We start from the raw sequence: 18,186 nt of genomic DNA on the forward strand, positions 1-18,186 counted from the left end.
CTCTCTCCCTCCCTCTGGTGCTCTCTGTCTCTCTCTCTCCTCTCTCTCTTGTATCTGTGTCTCTCTGTCCCTCCCTCTGATGCTCTATGTCTCTCTCCCTCTCTCTCTCTCCTTATCGGGTGAGGTAATGTGGGGAACGTACAGTGGTCCTTATCTCCCGTCTGCTCGTCCAAATCCTCCCCTGGCAACGAGAGAGAGAGAGAGAGAGAGAGAGAGAGGGGGGGGGGAGAGTGAGAGAGAGAGAGAGAGAGAGAGAGAGAGAGAGAGAGAGAGGGGGGGGGGAGAGTGAGAGAGAGAGAGAGAGAGAGAGAGAGAGAGAGAGGGGGGGGGAGAGTGAGAGAGAGGGGGAGAGAGAGAGAGAGAGAGATACAGAAAGAGAGAGGGAGAGACGCAGAGCAAGAGAGATACAGAAAGAGAGAGGGATAGAGAGAGGGGGGGGGGGGGGAGAGAGAGAGAGAGAGGGAGAGACGCAGAGCAAGAGAGATACAGAAAGAGAGAGGGATAGAGAGGGGGGGGGGGGGGGGGGGGAGAGAGAGAGGGAGGCAGACAGAAAGTTGGAGCGGGGGTGAGCCGGGTCTGTCTGGGGGGGGCTGCTGGGCCTTGGGGGCTTGGGAAACCGATGGGGGGGGGGGGGGGTTCTTCACATGCTCCTCCGGGTGCATGAGGCTATTTGTGTGTGAGTTCATCAGATATGTTCAGTGTGATTAATCCACTCGGTTCTTCAATTTGATTAATCTCTGTAATTCAAGGTATTAAGTTGAAGTTAACTTTATTGAACATTAGCATAAGGCATAATGTTGGTTTCTTTGTTAGTCCCTGATGTGTGTGTGTGTTCAATGAGTACTGATGATAGTGTGTGTGTGTGTGTGAGTACTGAAACAAGCCAGGATCCATGTTTTTATTGATTTATTACCGATCAATAGATTAAGTATTACAAAATTAACGATCTGTTAAATTCTGTAAAGTAATACTTTTCCAAAATTCTAACTGAGCCCCTGCTTATGAAGCACTTTACACATGTTGAAAAAGTAAAACTAGGCTGCTAGCCCGTAGTGCTACATGGGCTAGCATGCTAGTCTTAGTGTGTGGAAGTGTGTTCACATGACCCGTTAAACATGAACTGTGATAACATCAGTGCTCCAGCTCTTTCTGAACCCGAGCTCACACGGAAACGATCGGTTGGCCCCCGGTGAACTGAGAAGAGTTTGGGGCCACCACTTTTAAGGGTATAAAAAACGAAAAATGTTTTATTTTCTAGGATAAAATGTCGTTTAAGTATTAACTGTCTAGACTAGCAATATATATTCATATCTATTAATTAGCATGTCAATGAACATTTTACTGTGTTAATGAACTTAATATGATTTACTGTCGTTACAAAAAAAAGGTAATTTAATATGTTAACGGGTAAATGCGTGAACTACCTCAATACCTCCATCTCTTTTCCTATTCTTTATCCCTGCTTATTTCTCTATCTCCCTTCCTCTCTTCTTCCCTCTCCTCTTTCTCCCTCTTGCTCTCTTTCCACTGGTTCTCTCTCCCTCTACCCCCCCCCCCCTCTCTCTCTCTCTTTATTTCTTCTTCTCGGTCATGCTGATGAAGGCCAGCAGGTCCTCGGCCATCAGGCCGGGCTCCTCCATGGCGGCGAAGTGTCCGCCGCGGGCCATGGGCGAGTAGGAGCGCAGGTTGTGGTACTTCTGCTTCACCCAGAGCCGCGGCGCGTGCATCAGCTCGTTGGGGAAGCAGGCCACCCCTGTGGGCACGTAGACAGGGACCCTGGAGAGAGGAGGAGCGTGAGGGAGGAGGAGGAGGAGGAGGAGGAGGAGGAGGAGGAGGAGGAGGAGGAGGTGGAGAGGAGGAGGAGGAGGTGGAGAGGAGGAGGAGGAGGTGGAGCAGAAGAGGAGGAGGAGCAGAAGAGGAGGAGGAGGAGGAGGAGGAGGTGGAGGAGGAGGTGGAGAGGAGGAGGAGGAGGTGGAGAAGAGGAGGAGGAGCAGAAGAGGAGGAGGAGCAGAAGAGGAGGAGGAGCAGAAGAGGAGGAGGAGCAGAAGAGCAGGAGGAGCAGAAGAGCAGGAGGAGGAGAAGGAGAAGAGGAGGAGGAGGAGCGTGAGGAACCAGGGAAGGAGGAGGAGGAGCAGGAGGAGGAGCAGCAGGAGGAGGAGGAGCAGCAGGAGGAGGAGGAGGAGCAGGAGGAGGAGGAGGAGCAGCAGGAGGAGGAGCAGCAGGAGGAGGAGGAGGAGCAGCAGCAGGAGGAGGAGGAGGAGGAGCAGGAGGAGGAGGAGAAGGAGGAGGAGCAGGAGAGGAGGAGGAGGAGGAGCAGGAGGAGGAGGAGCAGCAGGAGGAGGAGCAGGAGGAGGAGCAGGAGGGGGGGGGGTGGGCGAGGACCTGAGGACCTACTTGGTGTGAGGGGCGCCCAGCTCGCTGAAGTTCTCCTTGTAGAAGCGCATGGAGGACACGATGCAGCCGGAGGTCCAGTAGATCATCACGTTGGTCAGCAGGTCGTCCAGAGAGAACTTCCTGAGGGCGATACGGGGGGGGGGCCGAGATGGTGCTGCTAGTACTACTGAGGTAGTACTACCTCAGTACTACTGAGGTAGTACTACCTCAGTAGTACTGCTAACGGTCATACTACTGCTATACTGCTACTACAAGCTCTACTGGTTTCTCGGGTTCTAAGTTGTGCTTGGTTCCCACATGGTAAGTCCTCCAGGTTCTATAATGTTCTCTCTGGTTCTACAGTGAACTCTATGGTTCAATAAAGTTCTCTATGTGGCTCAATAACGTTCTCTATGGTTCTAGTGTTCTCTATGGTTCTACAATGAACTCTATGGTTCAATAACGTTCTCTATGGTTCTAGTGTTCTCTATGGTTCTACAGTGAACTCTATGGTTCAATAACGTTCTCTATGGTTCTACAGTGTTCTCTATGGTTCTACAGTGAACTCTATGGTTCAATAACGTTCTCTATGGTTCTACAGTGTTCTCTATGGTTCTACAATGAACTCTATGGTTCAATAACGTTCTCTATGGTTCTACAGTGTTCTCTATGGTTCTACAGTTTTCTCTATGGTTCTATAACGTTCTCTATGGTTCTATAACGTTCTCTATGGTTCTATATTGTTCTCTATGGTTCTATAATGTTCTCTATGGTTCCCACCTGGTGAGCCCTCCGTCCTCCAGGTTCTTGAAGCTCTTGTCGGTCCAGGTGGAGAACTTCTCCAGGATGTACGCCGCCAGGCCGACCGGGGAGTCGTTCAGGCCGCGCCCTGAAACACAGAGCTGCCGTCAGAACCCTGGCTCAGAACCCTGGCTCAGAACCCTGGGGGAGAACCCTGGCTCAGAACAATGACCATAACCAACTTCCTGGTTCTTTGTGATTGGCTGATCCTCAGCCTCCGTGTGATTGGCTCTCACCGACGGTGTCCGGCTTGGTAGCCTGGATGTGCATGTAGCCTGACTCCCGGACCGGCTCGAAGAGAAGGGTCTCCTTGAGGGGGAAGACGCGCTGGAGGTCGAAGGGCGTGAAGCCGAACAGCGAGGGGAAGCGGCGGCCCAGCATCAGAGAGGTCACCATGGCGACGCTGGGGCTGGTGCTCGGGGCGAAGTTGATGTGCAGGCCCTTCACGGCCCTGCAGCGCCAAGGGGGGCAAGGAGTTAGAGCCTGAAGACGCTGAGCATCACTGTGTGGGCGGGTGTGTTTTTGTGCGTTTATGTGCTTGCATGTGTCTGCGTAAATGTGTGCATTTATGGGTCAGTCTTTGTGTGCGTGCATCTATGTGTGTGTATACGTGCTAGGGATGGGGTGATGGGGATCATATGCTCTGCCGCTCGCATGCGGGAATAATGAAGACTAATTAAGACCTGAGGAGAAATGAACCAGTGTGCTGGAGACGCGGTGTCCGTCCAACCTCCAATAAATCGCCTCATCTGATCATCTTTAGTGAAGTGAAGCCAACACACTCCACACTGACCCCAACATTAACCGACTAGAGATAAGATTGATCGTTAACGTTGATACGGTCAACCATCGGTCCAACGGTCATCGGTTAACATCCCTGACACATGCGTGTTTGAATGTGTTTTTGTATGTGCGTGCATGCATTGATGTGTGTGCGTACGTGCGTGCATGTGTGTATGTGCATGCGTGTCTGTATTGTTTGTGCATTTATTTATTTGTGTGTGCGTGCGTGTGTGCGTGCGTGTGTGCGTGCGTGCGTGCGTGCGTGCGTGCGTGCGTGCGTGCGTGCGTGCGTGCGTGCGTGCGTGCGTGCGTGCGTGCGTGCGTGCGTACTCAGGCTCCAGCTGGGCCATGTTGGTGGTCACCAGCCCCCCCCAGTCGCCCCCGTGGGCGTAGTACTGCTGGAAGCCCAGACGGCTCATCAGCTTGTTGAACACACGGGCCGCACACACCGAGTTGAACCCTGTTCACACACACACACACACACACACACACACCACAGAGTTAAACACTGTTACACACACACACACACACACACACACACACACACACACACACACCACAGAGTTAAACACTGTTACACACACACACACACACACACACACACACACACCCACCCTTCTTGTGCGGCGCTCCAGAGAAGCCGTATCCGGGTAGGGAGGGGCAGATGACCTCCAGGTGGGGGCCGTCCGTGTTGCCGGGGGCGACGGCGGCGGTCAGCAGCGGGATCAGGCCGTAGAACTCGTAGAAGGAGCCGGGCCAGCCGTGCACCAGCACAATAGGCACCGTGCGCGCCCCCACAGGCAGGCTTTGGGGCTTCACGTGCACATAGTGCACGTCGATACCTGGGGAGATGCACACACACACACACACACCATGTGACCTCACTTCCTGTGACATCACTTCCTGGTTCAACACGCTTCATTGAAGGGGGATGAGGTAATTGATGAGGTAATGTACACTCATTATGTAGGGAAGGTTAAAGAGCCGTGTCACGGAAATAAGACGAAAAGAGAGGAATAGAGCATATATCTGGTAACTAAGCCACCATACAAATATCTTCTATCCCTGCCATTGAGAAGTGGTGCATGTATGCACCTCTGATTGACAGTCATGATGGATTCCCTGAACGAATCAAGGAAGAGATACCCTGATTGGTCAGAAATACGGTCAGGAGGGCCTCAAATGAAAATGTGGTGTGTGTGTGTGTGTGTGTGTGTGTGTGTGTGTGTGTGTGTGTGTGTGTGTGTGTGTGTGTGTGTGTGTGTGTGTGTGTGTGTGTGTGTGTGTGTGTGTGTGTGTGTGTGTGTGTGTGTGTGTGTGTGTGTCTCTGACCCTCGATGGTGGTCTTGTAGTGGGGGTACTGGTTGATCTTGTCCACCTGCCTCCTCCAGTCGTAATCCCGTCTCCAGTAGGACACCACCTTGGCCAGGCACTGGGAGTTCATCCCGTAGTGGAACTGGCTGTCCTCCAGCGAGGAGACCGGACGGGTGGCATCCAGCCTGCGGTACAGGTCCTGACAACAGGAGCCATCAGTAACACTGTCACTAACACACATATCAGTACACACACACACACACACACACACACACACACACACACACACACACACACACACACACACACACACACACACACACACACACACACACACACACACACACACACACACACACACACACACACACACACACACACACACACACACACTTTTCATTTGTGTTATGATTTGTTATGACCTGGTCCTCATAAAGCCTGTATGACCTGGTCCTCATAAAGCCTGTGCTATGACCTGGTCCTCATAAAGCCTGTATGACCTGGTCCTCATAAAGCCTGTGCTATGACCTGGTCCTCATAAAGCCTGTGCTATGACCTGGTCCTCATAAAGCCTGTATGACCTGGTCCTCATAAAGCCTGTGGTATGACCTGGTCCTCATAAAGCCTGTGGTATGACCTGGTCCTCATAAAGCCTGTGGTATGACCTGGTCCTCATAAAGCCTGTGCTATGACCTGGTCCTCATAAAGCCTGTATGACCTGGTCCTCATAAAGCCTGTGGTATGACCTGGTCCTCATAAAGCCTGTGGTATGACCTGGTCCTCATAAAGCCTGTGGTATGACCTGGTCCTCATAAAGCCTGTGCTATGACCTGGTCCTCATAAAGCCTGTGCTATGACCTGGTCCTCATAAAGCCTGTGCTATGACCTGGTCCTCATAAAGCCTGTGCTATGACCTGGTCCTCATAAAGCCTGTGCTATGACCTGGTCCTCATAAAGCCTGTGGTATGACCTGGTCCTCATAAAGCCTGTGCTATGACCTGGTCCTCATAAAGCCTGTGCTATGACCTGACCTGGTCCTCATAAAGCCTGTGCTATGACCTGGTCCTCATAAAGCCTGTGCTATGACCTGGTCCTCATAAAGCCTGTGCTATGACCTGGTCCTCATAAAGCCTGTGCTATGACCTGACCTGGTCCTCATAAAGCCTGTGCTATGACCTGGTCCTCATAAAGCCTGTGCTATGACCTGGTCCTCATAAAGCCTGTGCTATGACCTGGTCCTCATAAAGCCTGTGCTATGACCTGGTCCTCATAAAGCCTGTGCTATGACCTGGTCCTCATAAAGCCTGTGCTATGACCTGGTCCTCATAAAGCCTGTGGTATGACCTGGTCCTCATAAAGCCTGTGCTATGACCTGGTCCTCATAAAGCCTGTGCTATGACCTGGTCCTCATAAAGCCTGTGGTATGACCTGGTCCTCATAAAGCCTGTGCTATGACCTGGTCCTCATAAAGCCTGTGCTATGACCTGGTCCTCATAAAGCCTGTGCTATGACCTGGTCCTCATAAAGCCTGTATGACCTGGTCCTCATAAAGCCTGTGCTATGACCTGGTCCTCATAAAGCCTGTGCTATGACCTGGTCCTCATAAAGCCTGTATGACCTGGTCCTCATAAAGCCTGTGGTATGACCTGGTCCTCATAAAGCCTGTGGTATGACCTGGTCCTCATAAAGCCTGTGCTATGACCTGGTCCTCATAAAGCCTGTATGACCTGGTCCTCATAAAGCCTGTGGTATGACCTGGTCCTCATAAAGCCTGTGGTATGACCTGGTCCTCATAAAGCCTGTGGTATGACCTGGTCCTCATAAAGCCTGTGCTATGACCTGGTCCTCATAAAGCCTGTGCTATGACCTGGTCATCATAAAGCCTGTGCTATGACCTGGTCCTCATAAAGCCTGTGCTATGACCTGGTCCTCATAAAGCCTGTGGTATGACCTGGTCCTCATAAAGCCTGTGCTATGACCTGGTCCTCATAAAGCCTGTGCTATGACCTGACCTGGTCCTCATAAAGCCTGTGCTATGACCTGGTCCTCATAAAGCCTGTGCTATGACCTGGTCCTCATAAAGCCTGTGCTATGACCTGGTCCTCATAAAGCCTGTGCTATGACCTGGTCCTCATAAAGCCTGTGCTATGACCTGGTCCTCATAAAGCCTGTGGTATGACCTGGTCCTCATAAAGCCTGTGCTATGACCTGGTCCTCATAAAGCCTGTGCTATGACCTGGTCCTCATAAAGCCTGTGGTATGACCTGGTCCTCATAAAGCCTGTGCTATGACCTGGTCCTCATAAAGCCTGTGGTATGACCTGGTCCTCATAAAGCCTGTGCTATGACCTGGTCCTCATAAAGCCTGTGCTATGACCTGGTCCTCATAAAGCCTGTGCTATGACCTGGTCCTCATAAAGCCTGTGCTATGACCTGGTCCTCATAAAGCCTGTATGACCTGGTCCTCATAAAGCCTGTGCTATGACCTGGTCCTCATAAAGCCTGTGCTATGACCTGGTCCTCATAAAGCCTGTGCTATGACCTGGTCCTCATAAAGCCTGTATGACCTGGTCCTCATAAAGCCTGTGCTATGACCTGGTCCTCATAAAGCCTGTGCTATGACCTGGTCCTCATAAAGCCTGTGCTATGACCTGGTCCTCATAAAGCCTGTGCTATGACCTGGTCCTCATAAAGCCTGTGCTATGACCTGGTCCTCATAAAGCCTGTGGTATGACCTGGTCCTCATAAAGCCTGTGCTATGACCTGGTCCTCATAAAGCCTGTGCTATGACCTGGTCCTCATAAAGCCTGTGCTATGACCTGGTCCCACCTCCATCTCCTCCTGGCTGTGGCTGATGCTGAAGGGTCGGATGCTGTTGTCGTCTCCGCCCACCGGGGGTGCCCCCGCGCCCCACCAACCGTCCTCCGTCTTCAGCACCTTCCTCCTGGTCCGCCGGAACACCCAGTACACCAACGTCCCCATCACCACGGTTACCAGCACCTCTGACCACATGGTACTGGGGAGGGTGGGAGGAAGGGACACCTTTCACCGGCTAGAATCTAACTACTACGACATAGAAAGGAATGTTCTATTGATTGGCCGATAAATATATAGTGTGGGTTCTAACAGTCCTGATCTGATAAAAGGTGTTATTGTAGCCCAGTGGCGACGCCTTAATGTTATAGGGCTGGGCCCTGACCAACCGGTTGATCACCACTAAAGGTAAACAGTAAAACGATAAAGGACCCCAATGACTACAGTCAAACCTATAGACATCCTAGCAGTTCTTCTCAACTAGTCTAGCCTCACTCCACATGTGTCTTTAGTCATTAAGTATTCACCAATATCGCATTAATCAGCCCTGCCTTCATGTACTGTTCAAAACATGGAGTTAACAAAATGTTGCAGCAATTGCAATTAAAGAAAATTAAATACTCAGCCATTGAAACATAAATTATCACTGAAACATTACTTAATTGATGGGCTTCCTTCTGAAGATTAAGGTTTGGCATCTACTCTGTGACCACTCAAAAGACCCCAACTGACCCTTAACAACCCCCTTAACCGAGAATCACTGTCCCAGAGCAGGAAGAGCCATAACCCCTACCTGCACCTTTAATGACCTGGAATCACTGTAAATCAGTTTGGATGAAGTGTCTGTTCAACCACCAAAGACTTATTACTAGCTAATGGGCCCAGATTTCGAGTCTGGGATTAATGCAGTGCGTCTAATCGCTTCCAATTAAATAGAAAAACCTCATAACTGCACACAAACAGTGTGAGAGATAGCTCTCTCCCTCTGTCTACTACAGAACAGTAATAACAAACTGCAAAGCCCAGAAAGAGGACAGAGAGCAGTCAACAGTGGTTTAGATCAGACAGCATCAGAATAAATTCAACCCCCCGGGCGTTTGGCAGGATTACTTGGAGGTATTTGTGTCTGGTTCTTTGGAAAGCATGCAGATGCAATTTGGTCACATGCTTAGATTATTTACCTAACACCCGTTAATGTCACGCTGAAAGTGGTAGGCCTGCAACACACAGATTCTTATGGCCACAGTATAACAACCTGATGTATTGAGTAGTGGAATTCAGGGTCTGTTTGGTGGATAATGATCTCACTGTCTGTATTAGTTTGGCATGATGTCAAGCTCATTGTTATACAGTACATTATCTATTGTGCAACATCGTTGTTTTCCTTACTTGTTCACACGCATCTCCTCCGTGTTAGAGGGTTATTCTTTTACTTTGCAAAACAGAAAGGTAAATAGGTGAGCTTAATCTACCAAGGAGACACATAGTAAGCAGTACAGTTGAGAGAACAGTTGCACAGTTTAATGTTTTCCTCCATATACATGAAGAAAACAAGTTCATGTCCACCGCCAACAAATATACCTGAAGACTTCCATTTGTAGATTTGTAAATACCATAAACATAACTGAACAATCCCATAAAAGCAATACCGAATGGTATAATAAACATGTGTTTTGCCTCTTAATCCTGCAGTCCATTTGGGGAGGATAAGAGAACAATGAGCGGTATTGTAGCTGGCTCCGCTCACCGCCCAGTATGGAAGGTATAGACTACTGGTGTTTAACAAACATAGACGAGGCTGTAGAGCTGCAGCAGAAAGCTCTGCCACATGACCATGCATCAAATGTAACCTTTGATTCCTGCACAGAATCACGCCCCAACGCACGCACACGCAGAAAAGTAACGCAACATTATCTTACAATACTTAACGGTTGATTTACAAACTATCAACTAACTTTGACTTCGATTCCACCTGTAATCTACCATTTTTGATCAATCCAATCAACGTTTTCATTGCAAACATTGACATCCCCGCCTGTTAAAACAGGAGGTTTGAACTCTTATTTACCTGCTTCACGTCCTCCAACAGCAGCGTGTAACAATGCACCTGAAGTCACCCAGCAGCGGACCTGAGTTCCCAGAGGTTAAGAGCAGAGTTCCCTGCAGGATACCAGTTACCAGTGGCGAACACCAGCAGAGTTCCCAGAGGTTGTGGTTACTGGTCCCAAACTAAGTTCACGACGACGGGTCATGAGCATGGAGATCTGAACTCGTGTCCTTATTGGTCGAATCCAGACACGTGATTCATTCTCCTTCACTGAATTGTATTATGAATTAATATTGAATGGATTATTTTCCAGGATTATGTAATTTATGTGATAATAGGATTACATTCCCGCAACACACAACGATAATCATATGCAAAAGGCGATTAAAACATGCAAATACATTTAGACTGTATTCCCTTATCGGTCTAATATAGCGTTTTCCTCTGGGTTGCCGGGGTGAATAAACTACAGGGATTGGGAAGGAATCCAACATTCCTTGTTGGTTCAGTTTGCTATCAGGTTATAACCGGATGTAGCGAAGTGTGCCGCGTCAGGGCAATGTTAGTAGGCCTACATGACCGCTAGAGGGCAGTCTTCCATTAAAGGGGTAGTTCGGAATTTTGGACATAGGGCCTGATTCCCAAGTGAGCATTGGTATTCTATATCACTGGAGACAGTTTTCAACACATTTAATTCAGTCCTTCTAGTTGCAGAGTTCGCTCGTGCTAGGCTAGCGCACGGCAACGGGCAATGCTAGCCTGCTATTAAAAACAGTCTTGCCCACTCCACAGTACACCCGAGGTAAATCAATTATAACGCCAGACTATAGATTTAAATGTCTGTGTTGATAGAATAATGTTAGAAATAAAACTAACCTTGCATCGCATGAATCATCGAGGGACTACTTTCTCAGCAGAAGCGGAATTTTACTATGCGCTGGTTAGGTTTGTAACCGAATCACGACAGAAGAACGTAAACAGAGAAGCGTGGGACAGAAGCGCAATTGAACGACTAGGCAACATGATGGTTCAGTGTGCTTTTCGAAATTGTAGAAATAAACGGTACAGATGGGCACCACAAAGTTTCCACCAATTTCCAGTGCAAGATCCAGAAAGGACTCAACTGTGGCTTGTTGCTGCTGGCTTGGACATCAAAACACCGGCTCGTACATGTACGGTTCGTTGGATACAACAAATTCCTCATAATCGTCTTCAAAAGCAGATGCATCGCTAACTCCTCCAAACGTGGGCATATCTTGTTAATTGAATACGCTTATAGAATTCCTTCGTTCACTGTACTCTGCGTTTGTAGCAATGACAGCGGCAGGTAACCTAGGTATCAGTCCGCCGCTGCCGTAGCCTACGTACAGGAATATAAACACTGCTGCTGAGACCCCGCAATTCCCTTCAAAATGCAATGCAATGCAAGGTTGGTTTTATTTCTAACATTATTCTATAAACAGACATTTAGATTTATAGTCTGTCGTTATAATTGATTTACCTCGGGTGTACTGTAGTGATGTTATGGTTTGCGTCGAGGCATCGGGGCGTGTGTCGAGTACCTCGGCTCCTCCCCCAGCGAAGCTCCGGATCGAGTAGGATTCACATAGGCGAAATGACGTAGCGTGTGACGTTCGAGGCTTCATCTCGGGCTGTTCCGCGATATGGGTTCACAATTGGCACATTTTTACAAAAAGAAGACCCTACCCAGTTCCAAGATCACTTTTATGGCTATGTAATTAATCACACTCATTTTCAGTCATCATGCAGTTCTATTATTACAATTATTAGTAGGCTACTGTAGTTATAAGACAATCTATTTTGCCCGGGATGACTTAAAATCTTTGTCAAATGATTTGTTCTCTACCATGAGCTCGGGAGATATTTATGAACGGCACACTCACACGTATCACTGAAATGACTTTAATTCTTAAACGTTTTGATGTTGTACGAAGCAAACATCACAGGAAACTCTTTCTTTCATCATAATTTCATTCACCACTAGGTGTCCCTAGCGTACTCATTTGAAGCTTCGAGGTCGAACCACTTTGATGGTTCATCTGGCTGCGAGGCTTTGACGTTTCATGAGGCATCATCTCGGCACCACTAGTGTACTGTGGAGTGGGTAAGACTGTTTTTAATAGCAGGCTAGCATTGCCCGTTGACGTGCGCTAGCCTAGCACGAGCGAACTCTGCAACTAGAAGGACTGTATGAAATCTGTTGAAAACTGTCTCCAGTGATATAGAATACCAATGCTCACTTGGGAATCAGGCCCTATGTCCAAAATTCCGAACTACCCCTTTAACCCTATAATGACCAATGAGGTTCCCATTGCGGTTTGCGTTAATCAAAACGGTACACTGTGTGTTATTTATACTGGGACAGAGCTTGGTAGTGGGAGATACTGTGTGTCACACACAAAAAGCACACACGCAAAGCAGAGGAACCATAACATCTTCCCAGTAACGCTCGCTAGGAAACACAAAACACATCTCTGGAGTAAATAAAAGTTTATTGAATATGAAATACTTTTTTTAAAGTAGACAAAATCGTGCCCGATGTGGGCATGTTGCCCAGGGGTACGAGACGTCTGGACACGTGATCACAGCCCAGTCACATGATCACAGGCCATCACAACTAAAAAAAAACATAACCACTGATGAAAAACAAACTGGACGCAAACGGACAGGTCAGGCCGTGTGTTTAGGTCGCTCAGCTTAAAAAATATCAAATAATCAGAAGACTCTCCTCAGGAGGGTGGGGTCGCCCCCCCTCCCGTCACAGGTGTCAGGGGTCGCAGCTGGGGGTCCGCTACAGGCCCCGCCCCCCATCACTGTTTCAAAATAATAAATAACGACTTCTCAACAGAGGACCCGCGCTGAACTCTGACCTCCTCCTCTTCATCAAAACTCCTCATCCTCCCCGCCCCCCCTCCAACCAGAGACTCCAGTCTGCTCCCCCCCACACATATCAGTCCAAGGTTTAGTTGCCGTGGGAAACCATCAGTCCGTTTCCATGGCGCTGCTGTGCGTCTCCTTGGAGACCATGAGCCTCATCAGTTTGCCGTGGAGCTTCTCCATCTTCTTCACATCCTGGGCCTGGTCCGTCTTGTACTGCAGACACTGGGGGACAGAGCGGGTCAGACCGCACCAGAGACCACGACCCCACCTCCTAAAGCCCCCCTTACTGAAGCACTTCTTGTATGTTGTACGTCCTGGCACTTAATAATAGTACTATATATTCTGCAGCTTCTTTTGCTAGCTATCTATATCTATGTTATGGTATCTCTGTTGTATAAAAGGAATGAGTCAACCTAAAAAGGGTTTGCAATAAGAACAGTTTATAAAACACTACATCCATAGGGATATCATTTAATATGTGATATAATAATCTAACAATTGTTAGTGCTTGGTACTTGGTTTTATGAACATCCTTACTGTACCGCTAGCGATATATTGTTTCTCTTTCTTCTGACAATTATATCTGTGATATAATTTACTATTTTTCGTTTGAGTAAATTATATCACAGATATATCCTAATCAACCATGGAAGGAGGGATCCCCCACTCTGCGAGTTTAACCCCTATGGGGGGGCTAGAGTTATGGGGGTGTCATACATATAGCCTGTTAAGCCCTTTGAGACTGTAACTGTGATTTGAATCATTAAGTGAATTGAATTGATACATGCACGTATTTAGGCCTACGAACAGCTGTCGGGTTATAAAGTTTGGACGTTCATTAGTTCTGAAGCAAATTTGAAGCACAACTTCCAGAAATACACATAGCTTGTTTTTTTGAGCACGGCTACCAATGCACACAACACAACAATAGGACAAAAACCCTAGGGATCATCATCATAAGGTCAATGGTGTTGAGTGATCACATACCACCGCGTCGTCCGTCACTTTGATGCACAGGTTCCCGTCACAGTGTCGGTACTTCAGAACCACCCGGACCTGAAAAAGGGACGTTCACACCTCAGGTTAACCTTCCGTTCAACACTCACGAACAGGAACCATCTCAAAACGGAACCTTATCCTAGACCCAGAGCCCTAGCCCTGTTGGTGGCGTGCGGTGGGGCTAGCCCGTTAGCACGTTTAGCTTCACCTTCATGGGCTCCGTCAGGTAGAGCTTCTCGGCGGCGCGGGAGAACTCCTCCCAGGTCTGGAAGTACGGCATGATCCTCGGGAACACCGCTGCGAAGCACAATCCTCTACAATTAGTGAAACTATGAATTAAATCGGTCTCTTTTCTGAGCGGTTCTCTGCTGCGCTTCGCTCACTCGGGACCACCAGAGGAACACCGTCCACATCAGCAGCGTAAGAGCTACCAATCAAGTGGAGGAGCAGCGGTGACGACGTCCAATCGGAATAAAGCGGGCCGAAATCGCCCTCACACACAACCACTTCCGGTTCGTGTCTTCAAAACAAAGAATATGGCGTCTTGTGCGGGGCGAGTAAAAATTCAACTAAAGTGTCGATTTCAATATTTAAGATTTAATTGTTAAAAAAAATCTGAATTCTGCATCAAATGAATTGCTATGTGGATTATTCTACTTATTTCCTTTATCCAACCCATTGCCCTTTTACTCTGAAATTGAACTGACATTCTCCCGCTCCGGAGCCAGGTGTAATATTAGACAGCGCTTCCTGGTGGTTCCTCGTTGGAAGCACAGGGGTTTCGGAGTACATCGTTAATTTTTACGGTTTAATACAATTTATAAGGTTATTATATCCCTACAACAAGCGAATTTAAGAAGGTTTACAATAAATCCTAAGAAATACTACTATTACTTCCTATTCGTGCTCTTTCCGTGCAGTGGTAGTTTAGGACAAGGGAGGTTCATCATATCTAATGATAATATTAGTGTCTTCACGTTTCCTGGACACTAGGTGGCAGCAGCAACATAAATTATTGAATGCCTGATTATAAAGTGGTCTCCCGGGTGAATGAGGTGAATGACCTGTCATGTCTTTCATTAATAAAGCATGAATGGTATCTCTTATTTTCAGTCTCGGAACTGAAAGGGTGCGTGAGTCTGTCAGACAGAAGCAGGCCTTACTAGACAGTCTTGTTTGGTGGGTTTCTGCGGTCATAGTCTAACGTGTCGGATGATTAATGAGTCAGATATAGTGTCGACACAGCAGGTTCTACAACAACATCCAAACCTCTGGGGGAGGGGGGGGGGGGGGGGGTGATGTCATGGATTCAGGGTCGTTAAATACATTTATTTGACGGTTGGGAGAGACATGACGTCATGCTATTATTATTATATATATTATAAAGGATGAGCTGTAGATGAAGTTAGTTGTTTTTTTTTTACAGTTGGGTGTCAAATAACAATGTTAAATAGCAATGCTGCTTTTTCTAAGTGCGTGGTTAAATATTTTATAGAATACTGCATTTAATAAAAGTTCACACACCTTCAAATAAAATAAAACGCTCGCCTAGAGAGAGGGTCACTATTCTGACTTTGTTTTTTCAGTGCTACTATATTTCTATTCTCATCTCTGATAGAGGTGAGAACACACAGTGGCTCTTCACACGTCAACTACTCTGGGTTCCCTGCGGTGTTTGGATGGAAACTGCTGCCTCGGAAGGGCAGTATGAAGCAAGAGCACTTTAAACACCCTACATCCATAGCCCTATCATTTAATATGTGATGTGATAACCTAACAATTGGTGATGTTCTATGAACATCCTCACTGTACTGACAGCAATATATATTGTTGTTTCTTTTCCTTCTCTTGCAAATGTCCTTATTCTAAGTCACTTTCGATAAAAGCGTCTGCTAAATGCTGCTAAATGTAAATGTAAATATGATGTGATAATGATATGTTAGCCTCGACTTTAACGGTTATGTAGACTAGCATACCAGCCTAGACTATACTATGGAAAGTTGTCGCTTGTGTGATGTGCTCAACGTTTCGATCACAACACTTCACATCTCTTGACGATCAAACTATTTTTCTCACATCCCAGCGGGGAGGAGATCGGGAGGGGTTGTCAGGGGCAACCGCTACGTCCTCTGCGTGCCACACGTCCGCGTGAAAAAAGACGTTGCGTCACCAGAGCGTCGGAGCGGCAGCGGGAGCGGCGGCAGAGCGGCGAGAGCGGCGCGGCGGACCAGACCCCCACAAGCTGGAAGCAGCACACCGCGTCTCTCCGCTCGACCACCGCACCGCACTCGCGTCAGCACCGCGGCGACCTCGCGTCCAGACAATGTAGCGGGCGAGACCGTGGGCTACTTTTATTTTCTTTTTCATTTCTTTATTTTACTTTTATCGCCAGAGTCCGCGTCGCCCCAGCGGCGTCCCGACGGTCGACGCGCCGAGCGGACAACTTTCTGAACTGAAGAACCGAGTCGACCAGCAGCCAGCCCACCACCATGAGGTAAGACGGCTTCAAACACTCAGTACCGCTTTGGTTGGGGGATTCGATTTGTTTTCGGGGTGTTGGATCCGGTGTCAGACCAGTTCCGTTACATTGTAGGGGGACAGAAATACCCGGTTGAATGTGCGTCTTCAGCGGTTTACCGAGAACCGCAATGCTCCCCCCGGCTGCTTACTGGACGAAACCCTATCCGTCGCCGTCCTCCTGTCGGTCCGGACCCGGTCCGGTGAGACCCTAGGACCCCCCGACACAGGCTGGACACCGGGGGGCGAGATCACACGGCGGTGCGTGGGAGAGGACCTTCCACGCACGCACGCGCGCGCAAACACACACACGCGCACAGACACGCGCGCGCGCGCACACACACACACACACACACACACACACACACACACACACACACACACACACACACACACACACACACACACACACACACGCGCGCGCGCGCAGCCACGCAGTGTTTGAACGTTGCAAGGCAGTGTACGTGCGTTGGTTGGTAATGGCGTTTGCTCTTTTATTCGTGCGCCCTCGCTGCTAAACGGATTATCCCTCAGCTCCGATGATTGCATCTCTTATTATTATGGGATAGGATTTATTCTGATGCCTCACGAGCGGACTTCTCGTGAAGAGGGTTTGAGATTCTCGGGAGGGACCGATGGATGTTTACCATTCGGTGCACGGGAGCGTGCACGCGTAGAGTGCCCGGTAGCAGATGTGTGGAGGGTTCTGCCGGGTAGGGCTGCTTCTCCCTCTCCGGGCGGGGAGCGGGGAGAGGTCCGCGCTGAGGTCGCTGCCTGGCGGTCCCGGTTGATCCGGACGCTGCAGTGGTGAGACCGAAGTTACGCAACAGGAGGCTTTGTTCCTCAGATGGAGCTCCGAGTGCTCAGTAGATTGAACTGTCCCCTGTTCTCTCTCACACACACACACACGCACGCACAGATGCACATGCATACGCACACACACACTCACATTCACACGCAAACACACACACACACACACACACACACACACACACACACACACACACACACACACACACACACACACACACACACACACACACACACACACACACATAAACAGCACATAAACAGCACGCACACACAAACATACACATGAACATTCATACCCATATGCACGCACATACACAGGCACGCGCACACACATACAAACGCACCAACACACACACACACATGAATACATACATGCATACATGCATACATACATACATACGCACACACACACACACACACACACACACACACACACACACACACACACACACACACACACACACACACACACACACACACACATACACACCCATGCCCACACACGTAAACACACATACATACACACACCCACACACGCACACTACTGCATAACAACACACAGTAACACACGCACACTACTGCATAACAACACACAGTAACAGACATCCCACTACTGTATAATAACACACTAACACACATCACACTAATGCAAAACACACAATATCACACGTACACTACTATATTACCACACAGCACGTTGTCTTCTGTTATGTATGACGTTGTGTTGGGCTAGAAGGACGTTGTTTTCTGTTAAGTCTGGCCTGTGGTGACACGTATGTTGTGTTTTGTTAAGTATAACGTCCTGTTGTGTTAATTATGACGTAG

At 48.5% G+C, this 18,186-nt stretch overlaps 2 protein-coding genes across 3 annotated transcripts; both read right to left on the reverse strand.

The window, feature by feature from the left end:
• Positions 1-891: 891 nt before the first annotated feature.
• On the reverse strand, positions 892-10,327 carry ephx1 (epoxide hydrolase 1, microsomal (xenobiotic)). Of its 2 annotated transcripts, XM_060041218.1 has the most exons (10): positions 10,153-10,327; positions 9,474-9,516; positions 8,100-8,286; positions 5,290-5,470; positions 4,572-4,799; positions 4,288-4,417; positions 3,411-3,625; positions 3,154-3,262; positions 2,395-2,514; positions 892-1,776 (listed from the first exon to the last, which is right to left on the reverse strand). In XM_060041218.1, the coding sequence occupies exons 2-10, from the start codon at positions 9,485-9,487 to the stop codon at positions 1,572-1,574; spliced, it is 1,389 nt and encodes a 462-aa protein (XP_059897201.1). In that variant the 5' UTR covers positions 9,488-9,516; positions 10,153-10,327; the 3' UTR covers positions 892-1,571. The 2 variants fall into 2 exon arrangements, with proteins under 2 accessions (XP_059897201.1, XP_059897202.1); XM_060041219.1 differs by lacking the exon at positions 9,474-9,516 and having other exon boundaries at positions 10,153-10,326.
• Positions 10,328-12,625: 2,298 nt separating this feature from the next.
• srp9 (signal recognition particle 9) lies at positions 12,626-14,472 on the reverse strand. The gene is made up of 3 exons (XM_060041220.1): positions 14,240-14,472; positions 14,020-14,088; positions 12,626-13,254 (listed from the first exon to the last, which is right to left on the reverse strand). Exons 1-3 carry the CDS (start codon positions 14,309-14,311, stop codon positions 13,135-13,137), a joined length of 261 nt encoding a protein of 86 aa, XP_059897203.1. The 5' UTR covers positions 14,312-14,472; the 3' UTR covers positions 12,626-13,134.
• Between the last annotated feature and the right edge of the window lie 3,714 nt (positions 14,473-18,186).

The sequence above is a fragment of the Gadus macrocephalus genome, chromosome 21 (genome assembly GCF_031168955.1).
Source record: "Gadus macrocephalus chromosome 21, ASM3116895v1".
Classification (NCBI taxonomy): domain Eukaryota; kingdom Metazoa; phylum Chordata; class Actinopteri; order Gadiformes; family Gadidae; genus Gadus; species Gadus macrocephalus.

Bases quoted from the DNA above. Each gene is read 5' to 3' on its own strand.
- srp9 (XM_060041220.1), bottom strand. From the start codon at position 14,311: ATGCCGTACTTCCAGACCTGGGAGGAGTTCTCCCGCGCCGCCGAGAAG. The intron at 14,089-14,239 runs GTGAAGCTAAAC...TCCCTTTTTCAG, and splicing joins ACCTGACGGAGCCCATGAAG to GTCCGGGTGGTTCTGAAGTA. The intron at 13,255-14,019 runs GTATGTGATCAC...TCTGTCCCCCAG, and splicing joins AAGTGACGGACGACGCGGTG to TGTCTGCAGTACAAGACGGA.
- ephx1 (XM_060041218.1), bottom strand. The intron at 4,418-4,571 runs GTGGGTGTGTGT...GTGTGTGAACAG, and splicing joins TGGAGCGCCGCACAAGAAGG to GGTTCAACTCGGTGTGTGCG. The intron at 1,777-2,394 runs GTAGGTCCTCAG...TCCTCTCTCCAG, and splicing joins CTGGGCGCCCCTCACACCAA to GGTCCCTGTCTACGTGCCCA.